Source organism: Oreochromis niloticus, linkage group LG18, assembly GCF_001858045.2.
Source record: "Oreochromis niloticus isolate F11D_XX linkage group LG18, O_niloticus_UMD_NMBU, whole genome shotgun sequence".
NCBI lineage: Eukaryota > Metazoa > Chordata > Actinopteri > Cichliformes > Cichlidae > Oreochromis > Oreochromis niloticus.
Genome location: NC_031982.2, coordinates 12344931 through 12362474, shown reverse-complemented (window position 1 = coordinate 12362474; position 17544 = coordinate 12344931). Strand labels below are relative to the sequence as shown.

At 40.8% G+C, this 17544-nt stretch overlaps 1 protein-coding gene across 2 annotated transcripts in view; it reads left to right on the top strand.

Annotated features, from left to right (window-relative positions):
• Positions 1 to 17544, top strand: part of epha4b (eph receptor A4b) — an 81525-nt gene that overhangs the window by 40059 nt on the left and 23922 nt on the right. For both annotated transcript variants that reach the window (XM_005476120.3, XM_005476119.3), the window contains exons 7-10: positions 2016 to 2351; positions 3139 to 3251; positions 6786 to 6948; positions 9117 to 9225. In XM_005476120.3, coding sequence (XP_005476177.1) covers positions 2016 to 2351; positions 3139 to 3251; positions 6786 to 6948; positions 9117 to 9225 — 721 coding nt within the window. The remainder of the gene's footprint in view (positions 1 to 2015; positions 2352 to 3138; positions 3252 to 6785; positions 6949 to 9116; positions 9226 to 17544) is intronic.

The following is a 17544-nucleotide window of genomic DNA, read 5'->3' as shown; positions in this document are numbered from 1 at the left end:
TATGTATGGGCAGACACGCGCACGCCATCTCTCTTGAATGGTGAAGAGCACTGTGGAGGATTGAGGAAGGAAAATGAGAAAATAAGGAGAAAAGGTGAGGGAGTTAGTCATGGAAAGATGGAGAGTGACACTCGAGACATAAGAAAAGAATAGAACAGTGGGGGAAATCGTTGAGTATCAGAGGCATATAATCTAAGTGTCATAAAAGGCCGATCAGTACCGACGGTGATGATGGACAGTTAAGTGCGGCCTAGGGAAGTGAGGACGGAGAAAAGAAAAAAAGACAGAATTAGAATAAGTCAGCACACTCTTTTAGAAGATTTATAACCAACGGCCTCAATTATACGTAGTAGGGGCTCCGTCGCATGCTGTCGGGTCTCAGCACTGGGAGGGCCAATCAAGAAAGTCTCAAGCTCTGCTGGTCCCCCCTGGGGCTCACGGCTCAGCCAGGACCCTGATGAGATGTCAGCATGAATAGGAATGTACTGCCAAATTCCATATGGTTGAAATACTGGCGCCTTGCTGTGCTGTGAGTAACCACAGTCGGGGATTTCTATATGAGTGGTTCTCATGCGACAGGAATAGCTTACCTTGATGATTTGTTTGTGTTTCAAGGATTCTTCACATTCAGAACTGACCTTTCCACAGATAAGGTATCCATGGTCTTAAAAGAGTTTAATGAAAACTAAAATATATTTTCCTAAATTTGGTGTTGAAAATGTAAATGTTACCATTAAACTGCTCTTTTTATGCAACCGATTGTATCCAGTTTTTGCAACCTCTTGATCCATTTAAACACATATATACACAAGTGTTGCTAAGTGCTTTTGTTTCCTTTTTTCTGGATTTTTTTTCTTTTTTTAATATACAAAATACAGCCCACATAAAAGTGTACATATTAAAGTGACAAAGCCCAGTTTGTGAACTCGGGTACATTCAGAGACAAAACGGTCCTGTCCTTGTAAGAAATTCATCATGTTACTTCAAATGCAACAAAAACCATTTAAGATATTATTCAAATGTATTAACTCTGGATGTTATATTAATCTGTCTTTCAAGAAGAATGCACTCCATCTAAAGGTATAATGGAGAGCATTTGCGTGTAACTTTCTTTGGTTCCTTGAGAATGATTACTGACAGTGTGATAAACTAATCATTTCAGCTGAAGCTCAGAGTGATATTAACCACCTAAATCATAAAATGCAACTGACTTGTGAGAATTACTCTGGGCACTTTCCATAGATCATTGTCCTCTTACTATTTATTATCTGCAGTGCACTCTCAGGGTGTGAGTTAATTTCACATGGTAAAAAATCTTTGTGCAGTCAAGTATCGGCTATTTAATATTATACGAATTTTCTTTAAAGGTTTAAGATTGAAATTGGAAAGTGCAATATGATACATTATTCTTCGATGTAACAATCTGCCAAACTCTTTCAATCACTGTCGATTTCAAAGCTAATTAACAGACTGGAAAAATATGCACCTCGTGGTTGAAGTCAGTTATTAAATTTGTAATTTAATCAGCGTGATGTCTGTTCTTTATAGAAATCGCAATTAATTTGGTAATGAGCATGAAGACGATGCGCATTGAAAGACTGGATATTTCAAAAAATAATGTTTGTCTATATTTCAAGGAGGGGCTCTGATAAAGACAGTTTTATGCCATGCTTCTCACCAATTAAACGCTAGAATAGCTTGGATTAATTAACAGGGTGCCACATGTATTGTAATACTATTTTATAGATGACTATATATTTGGATGTGCATTATTAAATCCAGTTGTAACCTGTGAGATTTGGGGCATTTGTAGTCCTTCGGAGCAACAGTTGAAGGCAGTGACAATGATGGTTAACCAATGCTGTGTACAGTTTCATCAAGGTTTCCATTTAGAAACCTTTACACTAGATTTAGTGTAGTCAAAGCAGTTTAAAAAGGAACTTTAAAAATGCAATAAATAAATAATGAATAGTAAAAAGATACAGAAACTGATCAGAGCCTTTGTATTCTCTCAGGTCCTCCATCTGCTCCTGAGAATCCCATCTCAACTGTCAATGAAACCTGCGTCACCTTGGAGTGGGCGCCACCCAGAGACACTGGAGGCAGAGGAGACATCATCTACAACCTCAACTGCACAAAGTGCTCTGGTGATGGCAAGAAGTGCACAAAATGCGGTAGCAACGTCCATTTTGTTCCCAGGAACTTTGGTCTATCGTCAACAACTGTGTTGGTTACCGACTTGGAGCCAGACTCCAACTACAGCTTCACAGTTGAGAGTGAGAATGGAGTGTCAGCCTTAAGTCCAACACCCAAAGGAAAAGTCGTGATAAATGTCACAACATCGCAGACAGGTGAGAACATGTGCACGTCCTAAACAAAGACATGCCAATTTGAATATGAATGTATTTGTTGATGCCGGGAAGCTCTTTCACAGTATTATTTATTATGTTTCAAGACATTTGGGGATTTAATATGCAGTAAATACTTAATAAAAAACAACATATTCTTTGGCCTGAACATCTTCTGTTTATAAATAGCATCAAGCTTATGTGAGAACTATAAACACTGATGTGAAACATCACTCTAACACTCTGACTCTAAATGACATCTTTGCACCCTTGCCTGCGTGTGCAATCATATTTGCATATGTCACACGGTGGGACTGCGTAACAGAAGTGTAGCAAGGTGACGATCTCTTTCAGGTCTCATACTACGGCTGCGTATGAGAGGTGGGAGGAAGGTGAAAGGGGTGTAGGAGGTTGTTAACCTCATTAAAATCCCCACGTGCCTTGATTGTCGCTCTCAACTATGCACACACATACACACACACACACACACACACACTCACATGCGCACATTTGCACAAGCAAACACACTTTCAAACCACACAAGCATGTGCTCCGATGTGTGAATAGATCGGAAGTCGTAGGGTTTGGGGTTTGCACTGATCACATGAGCAGATGACATACACGTGAGTGTCACACATCTTGTAAGCTGTTTCATTAACACAATAAAATGTCTGACATATTGCAGTATGGGTCTTCTCATGTCATGGTCCTGCACCAGCCTGTCTTGTAGAGCTCTACTTTCTCTTTTACTCACACTTTCTCCCTTTGTTTTTTCTAATTTTTTAAATAGTCAGCGTAGTGTTGAAGGAAAGGCGGAGCAAGGACAGTGTGACTTTGGCCTGGCAGGGCCCAGAGAGACCCAATGGAGTGATCGTGGAATATGAGGTTATCTACTATGAGAAGGTGAGAAAGACCTACACATACACTAAAATGCACAAGTGGGGTAAACTGTCTTACCTAAACAAGTATTTCTCCCAAAATGTCATCATGCGCAGCTGAAAATATCTCGAGTACCCCGTAACACTACATATTTTCTAATCTTCTTGTTGTCTGTACTGCAGCTTTAGGGTATGTCACTAATGACTTGTTCATCACAAACACCTACAATGCCTTTTTTCAGTTTCTCCCTTTCTATGTTTTCACTGCCTCACGTCTCCTTCACTGTTCATGCCAAGCTAATTAAACAAACATCTGTTGAACAAACCTCGTAAAACGTAGATGAGGTGATGAAATTGAGTCTCTGTATGTGTGGGGGTTTTGAGCTTGTTTTTATATTCAGGTGGGGACTTAAGCCTAAATACTTACCAACATATGGGGACTTGTGTCACAGTAAGGACAAGCATTCAAACAAGTCCCCATAGGTGCTTTTTTTAGGGTTAAAAGTTTATTTTAGAAAAAGGTTGAGAAATAGATTGAGATTAGGACAAAGCATTGAAATTTGATGTTCTAAGTCAGGGTAAGTGGCTTGGGATTGCATTAGATTAATGAGTGTCCTCGTGTGGACGATGGAACAAGATTGTGTGTCTGTGTGCGTGCACGCTATCTGATCATGTGTGTGTGTGTGGGCTGGCAGGCATTACCAGTAAAACGGTGTTAATCCGTGTTGTAAAGTGTCTTCCATTAGGTAGAGTATCAGCCTCTCTGCAGGGAATCAGCTTACTGACAGACACACTTATTCTTTATTCATCCTCCTGCACACATGTATGTAAGTGCACGCACACCCACAAGGTAGTTGAGGAACGAAGTGAAGCGGGACTAGTAACCGCATAATGCTTTGGAGTGTGCAGAGGAAAAGATTTGAGAGTTGACAGATGCTCATGTATAAATTCAATTCAATTCAATTCAATTTTATTTATATAGCGCCAAATCACAACAAAAGTCGCCTCAAGGCGCTTTATATTGTACAGTAGATAGCACAATAATAAATACAGAGAAAAACCCAACAATCATATGACCCCCTATGAGCAAGCACTTTGGCGACAGTGGGAAGGAAAAACTCCCTTTTAACAGGAAGAAACCTCCGGCAGAACCAGGCTCAGGGAGGGGCGGCCATCTGCTGCGACCGGTTGGGGTGAAAGAAGGAAAACAGGATGAAAGACATGCTGTGGAAGAGAGACAGAGATTAATAACAGATATGATTCGATGCAGAGAGGTCTATTAGCACATAGTGAGTGAGAAAGGTGACTGGAAGGGAAAAACTCAATGCATCATGGGAATCCCCGGCAGCCTACGTCTATTGCAGCATAACTAAGGGAGGATTCAGGGTCACCTGGTCCAGCCCTAACTATATGCTTTAGCAAAAAGGAAAGTTTTAAGCCTAATCTTGAAAGTAGAGATAGTGTCTGTCTCCCGAATCCAAACTGGAAGTTGGTTCCACAGAAGAGGGGCCTGAAAACTGAAGGCTCTGCCTCCCATTCTACTTTTAAATACTCTAGGAACAACAAGTAGGCCTGCAGTGCAAGAGCGAAGTGCTCTAATAGGGTGATATGGTACTACAAGGTCATTAAGATAAGATGGGGCCTGATTATTTAAGACCTTGTATGTGAGGAGCAGGATTTTGAAATCAATTCTGGATTTAACAGGAAGCCAATGAAGGGAAGCCAAAACAGGAGAAATATGCTCTCTCTTTCTAGTCCCTGTCAGTACTCTTGCTGCAGCATTTTGGATTAGCTGAAGGCTTCTCAGCGAGTTTTTAGGACTTCCTGATAATAGTGAATTACAGTAGTCCAGCCTGGAAGTAATAAATGCATGAACTAGTTTTTCAGCATCACTCTGAGACAGGATATTTCTAATTTTAGAGATATTGCGCAAATGGAAGAAAGCAGTCTTACATATTTGTTTAATATGTGCATTGAAGGACATGTCCTGGTCAAAAATGACTCCAAGGTTTCTCACAGTGTTACTGGAGGCCAAGGTAATGCCATCCAGAGTAAGAATCTGCTTAGATACCATATTTCTAAGATTTTCAGGGCCGAGTACAATAACCTCAGTTTTATCTGAATTAAGAAGCAGAAAGTTAGCGGCCATCCAGGTCTTTATGTCTTTAAGACATTCCTGCAGTTTAACTAATTGGTGTGTGTTACCTGGCTTCATGGATAGATAGAGCTGCGTGTCATCTGCATAGCAGTGAAAATTTATGCTATGTCTTCTAATGATGTTGCCTAGGGGAAGCATGTATAATGTAAATAGAATTGGTCCTAGCACTGAACCCTGTGGAACACCATAATTGACCTTAGTGTGTGAAGAGGACTCTCCATTTACATGTACAAACTGGAGTCTATTAGATAGATATGATACAAACCACTGCAGTGCAGTACCTGTAATACCTACAGCATGTTCTAATCGCTCTAATAGGATATTATGGTCAACAGTATCGAACGCAGCACTGAGGTCTAGCAGGACAAGCACAGAGATGAGTCCACTGTCAGAGGCCATAAGAAGATCATTTGTAACCTTCACTAAAGCTGTTTCTGTGCTGTGATGAGCTCTGAAACCTGACTGAAACTCTTCAAATAAGCCATTCCTCTGCAGATGGTCTGTTAGCTGTTTGACAACTACTCTTTCAAGGATTTTTGATATGAAAGGAAGGTTGGAGATTGGCCTATAATTAGCTAAGACAGCTGGGTCTAGAGATGGCTTTTTAAGTAAAGGTTTAACTACAGCCAGCTTGAAGGCCTGTGGTACATAGCCGATTATTAGAGATAGGTTGATCATATTTAAGATCGAAGAATTAATTAATGGCAGGACTTCTTTGAGCAGTTTTGTAGGAATGGGGTCTAAAAGACACGTTGATGGTTTGGAGGAATTAATTATTGAAGTTAACTCAGAAAGATCAATTGGAGAAAAAGAGTCTAACTTAACATCGATGGTACTAAGAGTAGCTGTAGATAATATTACATCTGTGTGATGATTATTGGTAATTTTTTCTCTAATGATAAAAATTTTATTTGTGAAGAAGTTCATGAAGTCATTACTAGTTAACGTTAAAGGGATGGTTGGCTCAGTAGAGCTCTGACTTTTTGTCAGCCTGGCTACAGTGCTGAAGAGAAACCTGGGGTTGTTCTTCTTTTCTTCAATCAGTGACGAATAGTAAGATGTTCTGGCTTTGCGGAGGGCTTTCTTATAAAGCAGCAAACTATTTCTCCAGGCTAAATGATGATCCTCTAAATTTGTGACACGCCATTTCCTCTCCACCAAATGGTCCAGCGATGAACAAATTAAAACTTAGTGAGGTGTATTTGGACCCTGGAGGCATTTAAATTCAACAATTTGAGGTTTTTATTATTTTCAGACTGTTTTTGTTAGTATATTGCTCTGTATAAACCTCTTTAGAGGTTTTGTATATTCAGCTCATTTAATTTCTTGGGCACTTGATATCATCTATTTTGATTTTCTCTCGTTTTTCACTCGTTGTTTCACTCGTTTTTTCTGCTCCAGAACCAACGAGAACAGAACTATACAGTTCTGAAGACTCGCTCCAACATGATGACAGTGGAAGGGCTCAAACCTGGGACCACCTATGTGTTCAGGGTCCGGGCTCGGACTGATGGGGGCTATGGGAGCTACGGTGGAGAGATTGAGCTGGAAACAAGTCACGAAGGTATAGTAAAACAAGGAATAATAGATTTTTTTTACTTATAGGGAATCGGATATTTCAGTTTTCCTCCCAGCTGTTTTGTCCCACTTTGTCCAGTTGATTTGTTTCTTTTCCTCCTACTAAATTTCCATGTGGTCAGCTGAAAATTGGAATAGCAGCCAGTCCATGTTTAATACACGCCTGTTCTTCAAATGCAGTATGCATTCTTAATATTAGAAATCTAAAAGTGCTGGTAAAAAAAAAAAAAATACGGGACAAAGATTACCTCTAGAGCAAAATGTACTTCCATATTATATCAAGTGTACTAAGATTTGAAGTCATCCCTGCTGTTTAAATCAATCGACTGTATGGTTATAAAATATCTCACTTTCATCCGAACAGCTTCTTCAGTTCTGCTGTCAGACAGAGACACCTTGGCAGTTTCATAGGTTGTCATCTATGTATCTGAACCAGTGGCTCGAAAGTTTTGTGGAATACTTATCAGGTAAAAGGGAGACAAGCCAGTTTCACAAGGAAGGATGTGCCGTTGGATTGGAAATCTTGATTCATACGGATCACTGGATATATATATCCAGTGATTTCCGATCCAACGGCACATCTCCAGTCATCATAAAAGGCAAAAATTAAATTGAAGGAATGACAAATACGTGGCATTTTGTAGCAGTTCGGATGAAAACTTGATTGGACAGCTTGATGCCTTATACTTAGATTTTAATAGACTAGGAATATATACCAAAGGAAAATCCACACCTGGTTAAGTTCAGCGAGGTTGTTCAGGCCTCATAAACAGCTGTGTGTTGCTTCTCTGTCATGATGTTTTCAAATTCCCCGTGTTCATCCATTCTTTTTATTGTTGTTGTTGGTGTTAATGTTGGGGTCATTCATTTTCATTATCACTTTATTGTGGGTGCTCGGATTTTCTACTTTAGAGGTTGCGTAATGTGTTCTTCAACATGATCAATGATTCCAAGACAAAGTGGAGGAAAGTAGAGGGGGATACATGTGTAAATGGTTGGCACTGCACCATACACTGTCTGGAAGACATACGAATAGCATACATACGGATGACAGTTCAAGTCATTCAGTAATCAATTAAAGTAATGAAAAACTTGGTCCTGCAACAAATGCCTATTGATGTGAAAGACCATTTCTGTCCTTTAAGTGGCTCCCAGTAAATGCAAGATATACATCTCAATATTTAAAGCATTTATATAAAACATGAAAAATTAGAACAATTATGCAAGTTATGCAAATTATGCATTCTTTATGGGTGATAGTAGAGGGCAAAATACTCCAAAATACTCAGTACTTTATAGAATATCAGCTGATGAACCCGCGGAGAATTCTGATCTCACTACATCTATGCTTATAGGTATATAGAGCTGTTACTGTGCCTTCAAATAAAGGTTCACAGTCAAGTTCAGTGTTCTAAAATACAGGATCTGCCTAATGCAGCTGATCCAATATCTCAGTAATCTAATTAGATCAATTCTATTGATTGTTAAAGAAGGGGTGAGTACGTGTGCACCACAAAATATAACAGGAGATCAATGCTTATCTGTACTTACCTTGGAGCTTTAATTTGCCTCTTCAACACACGCACAAGCACACACATATATACTGTGCATACACACTCAGACGCACATGTCTGCCCATGCTTAGCTAAACCAGATAAATGAGGTATTTGTTTTGAGTAATGGCTCGATTGGTGTGGCGTAAAAATCGATGCATCTTTGCAGAAAGTTCTCGGTGGTAGCCTTGTTATGTGCAATGTTAACATATCCATTTGGACAGCACAGAAGAATGGGAATAGCTTTCACGTCTACTCTCATACCCTCGCAGGGAATGTAGAGAGGGAGAGCGCTTTTCATCAAGGACCTTACTTACTATTCCATCCACCTCCCTTTCTCTCCTTTACTCGTTTGCGGCCCTCTCTTTTTTCAGTCTCCCTCAGCCTCTGTCTTTTACCTCTTTTTCTATTGCTATCATATTTCATTCTATCTCTATCCTCCCCCGCCACTTTCTCACTCTCACTTGCTATCTTTTTAACTCCCAGCCTTCCTTACTCTTTTCTTCTGTCAATTTCCCCCTGTAGAAAACATTGCTGACTTTTTTTCCCAATCTCATTTATGCTTGCTTAAATAACAGTCTTCACTTTTTCTCTTTTGTAGATGTTTTGGCCATAGGGGACCCTAATCAGTCTACCATTCTGGCTGTGTCGATCGCAGGGGGAATTGTTCTCCTCATCTTCCTGGTGACTTGCTTCGTTGTCAGCGGAAGGTAGGGCCAGCAGTAAGAAGGGGTTGGCAATTACCTCCCTGTTAATATTATGTCGTTTTGTCACCATTCTTAAATGTAATGGAAATAATCCCTGTAGCCAAAGCCTGGTACATCTTAGTGTCTCGCTGGGCCACAGACCTTTACTGTTGTCCAACAACTATTAAAAAGCACAGTTATGAGCTACACTGTTGCTGTGGGTGACACGTTCATTTGATACACTGAATGTGGCGACTTTATTTGGAGTCAGTTTCACACAGTGCTGCTCAAAGCGCACTTAAACGCAGCTGAAAATGGGCCACAATTTCAAGTTCTTTTCACAATATTTACTCCTTTGGAATAACAATAGTTGTAAGAAATGCACTGTTATTCTAAAAAAAAAAAAAAATTATATAATATTTCTGACTAAACAGTTCCCCTGTTCAGTATGAACCAGTGGGCTTGCCTGAGGATAAAAAGAACATAAAATATGAGAAATTTTACCCTTTAAATTGATAGGATACAGTTTTTTGGCCAGTCTAACACAGCGAATGAGCTAAACTCCAGACAGCTATATTCTCAGTAGTTGTACTTTATTGGGTCACCAACAAAGAAGATTTAGGCTGAAATTGACTGAACTTAAATTCAGTGAGCCCTATGAACATGTGCATTCATGCACACACAAGCTAAGCTCTCTTCATATCTCTCTGTCTGTCTCTGAGGGATTACGCATGGGTGTGCCAAAGCAGGGCCTCCAACTTTGACATTTACACAGGCGCCAAAGTCCAACTAAAGGCCGTGTTATTCTGTATGTGAAGAGCATGGACTTTCAATGATCACTCTCTTTGAAGGTTAGACTGCTGGTAATGCTCTGGCTCACAGAAGGCCATAGAAGAGAAGGACGTGAGAGAAGAAGAAGAAAGGAAAATAAAAGAATGCAGATTGGTTGAGAGGCTAGAAGATGAAAGGATGTAAGTTAGAAGAAGGCTCTTTAGAGAGGACGAAATGGATGAGGGGAGAAAAGCAGGGATGACAGGCATTCGTGACTCACTGTACCTGTAATTAAATGTTTATCCTGTATGAGTTCAAATTACAGGAGATTAGCCACATTTTAAGAACTCCGCAACTATGCATCCATGCAAACATGCACATACTCTCGCTAAAAAGATTAGTATTGATTCAGGTGATTGCTTATCAAGCTGAGTGCTCTATTCACTATTGAGTAAGAGGAAGGTAATCAGCAAAGAAACACAGACGCACACTGCACTCAAGGCACGTGAACAGGATTGCATCAACATTTTTTTAATCAGAAGCCTGTAATGGGATTGTCCGTCTGCAAAGAAAAACAACCTGTGCAACATTTTGTGCTTTGAACGCGACGCGATGACACAAACACACACTCCCGCTTGTCTAATCGGGTTTCACAGGCTGGCGAGGTGTTAACTAGGTTTTACAGAGGGGTCGATGCACTGCCATCAATTTAAGGTCTCCCTCTCTTCCTCTGTTATTCTCTCTCTCTGTATCTGTCTTTCTTCCATTTACTCACAGAGGTGTGGATGCCGGGGAGAAGGCAGTGTTGATTACTGCTTTCTATTAAACAACATCTGTACACCTGTCAAGAGTGTGTGTGCGTGTGTGTTTGTGTGCATGCGTGCATAGGTGGAGTGCATTTGTAACTGGGGAAGGAAGTGAGGATCAAAGCTGCATCACTAGAGAGACAAGAGCGGGAGAGAGAGAGCTCAGGGGGGAGAGAGATGGACAGAAGCGAGGTAAAGGAGAGACACAAGTGGAGAATAAACATATTAGATAGGCAGCGAGAATGACAGGCTGCAGCAAAGGGGGGGGGAGTACATTTGAAGTATGTTTGAGCCACAAGAGAGCTACATTTTCAGATGGTGTGAGAGATAGAGAGAAAGAGGAGGTGGGCTTTAAAGAGGAGGAGAGAAAAGTAGATGGAAGAAGAAGGGGAGCCAGGGGAAGAAGGCAAGAGGTGCAAGGGGTAAAAGATGAAAAGGCAGATTACCAGCGAGTTTGAAAGAGTAGAGAGAGACGTGGAGTAAGACTAGGAGAGCTGATGGGTGGGCGATTGCACTTCTGTGTGCAATAAGAGTGTCGTCCTTGAGGTTTCTGAGGAATTGGGCGAACATTTTTATTTTTTCAAATGTCTCCTTGTGTTGTCCATTCTTCTCTCTTTTCACCCGTTCCATCGTATCTGTCAATCAGTCAGATTCTCTCTTCTCTAATTTCACTCTCTCTGCTTCTGCTTTTCTCATTATTTTGAACGTCTTTTGGCTCCTCAGTTTTCATTTCCTGTTCTGTTCTTGATTGATTTTCCACGAGACGTGTGTGGTGCGTTTTTCTCCATAGCTCCCCAACCTTTACTCGCTGTGTAAATAATTTCCCCCAGTAATCACTAAATTGAATGGAAGTGCAGTCAGATCGCAAGTGGGCGGCGCTAAGAACAAATGCAAGCAACCGCAGAAATGCATTTTGATCCAACTTCTTAACATGGTATGAATGCTAATGTGTCCATATGTGGTGGCTGTTTTTCATCTTATCCTGCACCCTGACAAATGGCAGTCTCAGATGCTGAAATAAATCACACCTTTCTTCTCAAAACATTATGTTGTCTTTTATAGCTCTTGCTAAACAAGCCTGGAACTTGGCTGGCACTAGACAGCAAATGAAGGGATGCACAGGGGCTCTTTGACATATACAGTAAGGAAGTCCTTGGAGGATCATGATGACACAGGTGCAAACGGCACTATTTCCTAACTGTCAACTTCTAAACTTATTGCTAGTAATACATTTTAAAACCATGTGTAAAAAGGGCCTTACTAAACCCAGAATGCTGACAATATTTTGAACCATGTGATCGGCGCTTCCTATCGCTCAACTATAATATAACTTTCACAGCCACAGAAGCACATACAGGCTTCCTGTAGCCTTTGCTGGCTGCGTGCTGAACAGCTCAGCCTCATAAACGGTTTGATTTGCGGCTATTCTATTCTGTCCTGCTCTCGTTTATTAAAGTGCCGTTATGTTATTGTTACCGCAGGAGGGAAAACATGGAAAAACATCGAAAGCTCCTCAGACACAGCACTGCGCTGACAAATCACACCCGCTATTGCTGTGTGCGTGCCATTATTGCGAGGCGTGTACACGCGTTACAGTGTGTGTTTGTGTGCGAAAGTGTGCAAAATGCGAAGGTGCTTTTGTCCTCCTGAGGGTGCTTTGGCAGGCTGGCAGGTGGGAACGATGGGGAGCTAGAAAGCGACTGGCATAGCCACGGATTCAGCAGATGGCCTTTCACTCAGAAAACGCTCTCTCCGCTGCTCCTGACTTTCTCTCGTTCCTTGTTAAACATGCTACAGTTTCTGCCTCTCAGCATCGGTGTGCGTGTGTGTGTGTTTGTGCTTCTACTTTGTTTGCACTCTAATGATCCTTCGGCCTCACAACCGTCTCCTTTTCCGAACAGCCGCAGGTTTTGGTTATATGCCAGGTTCCTGCGTGCCTTTTTTTTCCATTCTTTCTGTTTTCATGTTTTTAAAGTGGGAGTTTTGGCGAGAAGTTTGCGTGAAGTTGTTCCATCTATGTCATGCCTGTTTTTTTAAGTTGGTTCGTCTGTAGTCTGTCCCTGCGTGGAGCACATCTGTTGTCAGAGCTGTAGACATCCGGCAGGGAGTCAAGGGTCACAATCTGTTAAAGAAAACGTCAAAAGAAATATGAAAAAAAGGAACCAACTCGAATCTAACTTCAAAATAAGACGTACTGTTATTTACCAAAGCTGTGTTTTTTTGTTATTTTTCCACTGAATTGGGATCTAACAGAAATCTGCTGATCGCCATCTTGCAGTGTTTCGAATCTTATCATCTTCATTGTTATATATTAATCATATTCCTGAGAAAGGAACCTTTTTTTTTTTAAAGCGGAGTACAGAATAACAAAAGGTGAAAGGCGGCGAGAAGGAAACACAAAGGAAAGTAAGCTGTCGTAGTAGGAGAAAGACTTTTCAGTCTCACTAATAGAGAGCGGTAACAGCTCTACCTCGCAAACACAATAGCATATCCTGTTGATGTGCAATCGTGTCTGTGCGTGTAAGCTCTTCTACCACCACAGCATCTGTTGTGGAGCCCAGGGTTATTCTTAAAAACTTAATGACACAAAAGAGGAGAGGAAGGATGAAAAAAACGTGAGGCATGTGCTAATGAAAACACGCTGCTGAGAGGGGAGAGAGCAGAGTGAAGACGCATTGAGAGAAGGAGGCTGAAGATCTACAACGCTAATTGACTGTAAAACAGCTCAAAAATGTATAAGCGTGTTGGGGGGTGGGGGCTGTTTTTGTATTTCAAAGATGCTGTGAGAAACTGAAATGAAAACCTCAAGTAATTTAAATAAATAAAAAAAGTCTAAGATATTCAGTTTGGATGTGGAAAAAATGAAAAAAATTAGAGCCCCCCACCCCAGGAAATAAGGCATAAGCAACACACCTGCTAATTCCAAACGGTGAATTTGGTTGAGGTTAAAATCAGCCAATGCAGCTTCTCCTGTGGGTGCTGTTGGTCTGTTTGCTCAATAATAACATTAATAATGGTTTGTTAGCCAGAAGGTTCTGTGTAAAAATCTAAAACAGGCCAGGTTTGGCGACAGGCGTGTATACATATGCAAGGGTGTCATTTGTATGTATTGCTCGGATGGCGGCGCTTTCGGCGAATGCAGCTAAGCTGTAGGGTGTAGCCAAATACAGCTTTGTCTGCAGAATGCCTAGAAAGTAGCGTGCAAACAGTGCAATAACAGCAGCTAGTTGCCGCAGGTGCAAGAATGTATCAGGCAGGATCTATGCAAATGAGCAGATGTTGCAGTGGGACTGATCAAATGCCCTATAAACATCTGAAAAACCCCAAAAACTGTTTTCATCCAGGGTTTTATGGTGCATTTAAAAGCATTTATCCACTACACACACACACACACACATATAAGCGCACATATTACGAACATGACCTAATCAAGTTGCGTCGGTGTAGTAACATCATTAGGGAAATTAGTTTCACACGGATCTCTCTGCAAATACAAAATGCACTTCACTTAATGATACAGATGACATGCTTCTCCCTCTCTTTTTGCATCCTGTACAATTTGACCTTTCACCGTGCCTGTTAAAGATTCAGCTACATTACACCCGTTACCAAAGCGCGGCTTCAGACCTCACAGCTAGGATTCCCTCACGTCCTACCTTTTCTTTCCCTTCCCTTCTTTTTCCTTTCCTTCTTCGACTCCACTCTCTTTAATGAGAGACACCGGAATGAAATGTTTCCAAACAGGGTGTTAATGAAACATAGACAGATTTATTAGTCATAACTCTTCAGCTAATCATTTCCCCTTCCTAATAATTAGCCCGAGCTGAGTAAATCTTTTTACACTGTGGTCAGAGAGTGCTGAGCTGGTGCCAGATGCAGCCAAGATGGAGAGTGAAAGAGCCAGAAGAAGAAATCCTACTCGCTCGTTCTGTTCATCGACGCTCACTAACTTTTTTAAATCAGCCTGTCTTTGTTTGTTTGTTTTGTTTTTTGATTCCATGCTGCTTTGACTCAATTAATTATCCACAATCACCTCAGTGTTTGTCGGCGCTCAAGCAGTGCGCGTCTTTCAGGTTTGCGAACGGGGCTCGGTTTTGCTGCGAAAATAATGAGAGTGAATTTAATCCATTGATTTCATTCCCAGTAATTATTTTTTATTTAATAGCTTGATATTAAATGGAATCACCATTATCATGAGTAATGACGAGAGCAGATGCCCACAGCAGGGTGTTTTTTATTTATGTGTGTGGATAGATGTGTCATTTCATTGTGTCATGCTGGAGGGGTGACTAATGATTTACTGATTTCATTTTTCTAGTCATTCTGATTAGCGGTGGGAAAATAATGTGGAGAGACAGGAAATGAAAGAGGAGAGGAGATGAGAGGTGACGAGAGGGAAGAGAGGAGGTGACAGGCGAGGAGATGAGGAGGAGAAGAGAGGAAAGGAAATGAATGCAGTTTTTACATGAATGATCCTCTTTGGACTCTTCCGTACCTTCGAGTGTATCCATTTTTAAGTTGACAGCCGACTTCTAACTTCTTATAAAAGATGGCTGGTCATTTTCTCCCCGAAAATTCAAGTTCAAGTTAAAACTAGTCCAAGGTTACAACATTGGCTACTTCTCTTCGCCTCACATTGCTACTTTGTTTATGTCTTTGGACCTTCTCTTTATACTTTTTCAAAGAGTGGGCTCTGTCCTGCTCAGTTTCAAGGTTATTCCACCACCTATATTTGCATCGCTCTCATCCCTTCGAACTTTCTCTGCCTTTTGTGAAAAATCTATCTCCTCGTACTGTCCGGCCAAAGTTTCCTTTCGTTTGATCAGCCTGTTTGCTTCCCTGTCTGGTTCTTTCTCAAGTGGCACTGTTCTCCACTTTTTCTTTCAACCATCTCAGCCTTGAATCTGTAACTGTGCCTATGATATACTCCTTTCTAATCCTGTCCCTCCTGGTCACTTCAGATGAAAATCTTAGCATCATCAGCTCTGCCACCTCCAACTCCGCCTCCTGTCTTTTTGTTAGTGCCACCGTTTCCAAACCATACATCATAGCTCACTACCAGCTTGTAAACCTTCCCTTTCACTCTTCCCGATATTCTCTCACAAATCACCCCTGACATTCATCTCCACCCACTCCACCCTGCCTGTATTTTCACTCTTTCGCTATAACTCGTCTCTCTCCTATTTCTGCTGCTCCATACGCTTCCACCTCCAAGTTTTTTTTTCTCACTCAATGTTTAGATAATTTCTTTGACAAAATAGCTTATTGCGAGCTGCAGGCTATTGCATCCTCTGTAACAACATATTACAGAACAGAGGACACAATCAATATCTGACAGTGGTCATTGTCCTAATTCCACACTGCACTGATGAGCTTTAGCAGCCCAGTCCAGCCCCAGTCTAATAAAATGACAGCAGAATCACTGACTACTTAATTCAATTATCAGAGGAAGCACAAATCAGCACAGCTCTTTGCTGTTGATGGTGTTGTCTCCCTCTCGCTTTCTCTCAATAGCTTGGAGTCAGACTGAGGGGAAAATGGGAAGCAGCAATGGAACCCGAGGCTAATAGACCAAAAAATGAAGACTTGGCATAACACTGACAATATCAGAGAAAGACGGGGGCTTGCTTTTTCACACTTCCTGCACTCATACACATGTGGCATCTATATTTGGGCTACTGTGAAATACTGATGAAGATTAAAAATAAATAAATAAGGTTTTTGATTTACTTTATTTATGAACAAAACAGGACAACAACTGAAAAAAGACATATACAGAACGAGGACAAAATGACTTACAAACACACAGGAACACAATGATTGGAACAGGGCGCTGCAGGGGTTAGTGTAGTGTGTGTAATGTGTTAGGAACCTCTGTGTAATGACTTTTAACCATATTTTCTCAGTGATCAAATGAAGGCTAAAACAAAATAAATGCTGAGATTTTTTTTATTTAATTGTAATTAAATAGCTAACTATATACAAAAATAAAACTGGTTAAAGTATAAATTAGAATGAGAAAAATTAAAATGTGCATATGTCCCGCATGCAAAGCAAAATCCATGTAGGAGGCCAGATGATTTTACAGGTTTTACGATCCTGACCTCCTGAGGAGAGATGTATCACTTAAACTTTAATAGTAAAGACGGATACATACATCGGAAGGTCTGATATTTTAGCCCACATTAATGTTAACGGCACAGTCTGATATCGAGCATTCAACTCGTGTCCACATGAGTTAACCTCTGTGTGCTCTGTTACCTTCCCAGAGTCAAGTGGGCTGACTACCCCAAAGTGTCTGTTTGAGTACATTTCAGTGTGGATATATCTTCTGCTTGTCTTGTAATGAACTGAAAACCTGGCCGGGTTTTTTGGAGTGTCCTCTCCATCATACACTGCAATAATCTGCAATGATAACAATATGAAATGATCTGGCTTTCTTTAATTTAGAGCAGGAATGCGTGGATGAATAAAAACTGAGTGAATATGATGTATAAGATGAAGTAAACACAGCTGTTATTTGTCCAATCGACTCCTTAATTTCTCCAGTTCTTCTCATCTTCTTTTTTCCTGTTACCTTGTGGTTTAGCCAAGACACATAGATGCTGTTCTTTCTTTCTCAGGACATGTCCTGCAGCCAAACTGGTGCCTGACACTCTTCTTTTTGTCATCTGCTCTCAATCTGTCTATCAAGTCTTTTATTCTTTCTCTCTTTCTTCTCTTTCCTTAAGGGCTGAAGAGCAGTTTGTTCTGATCCCGCTCTTCA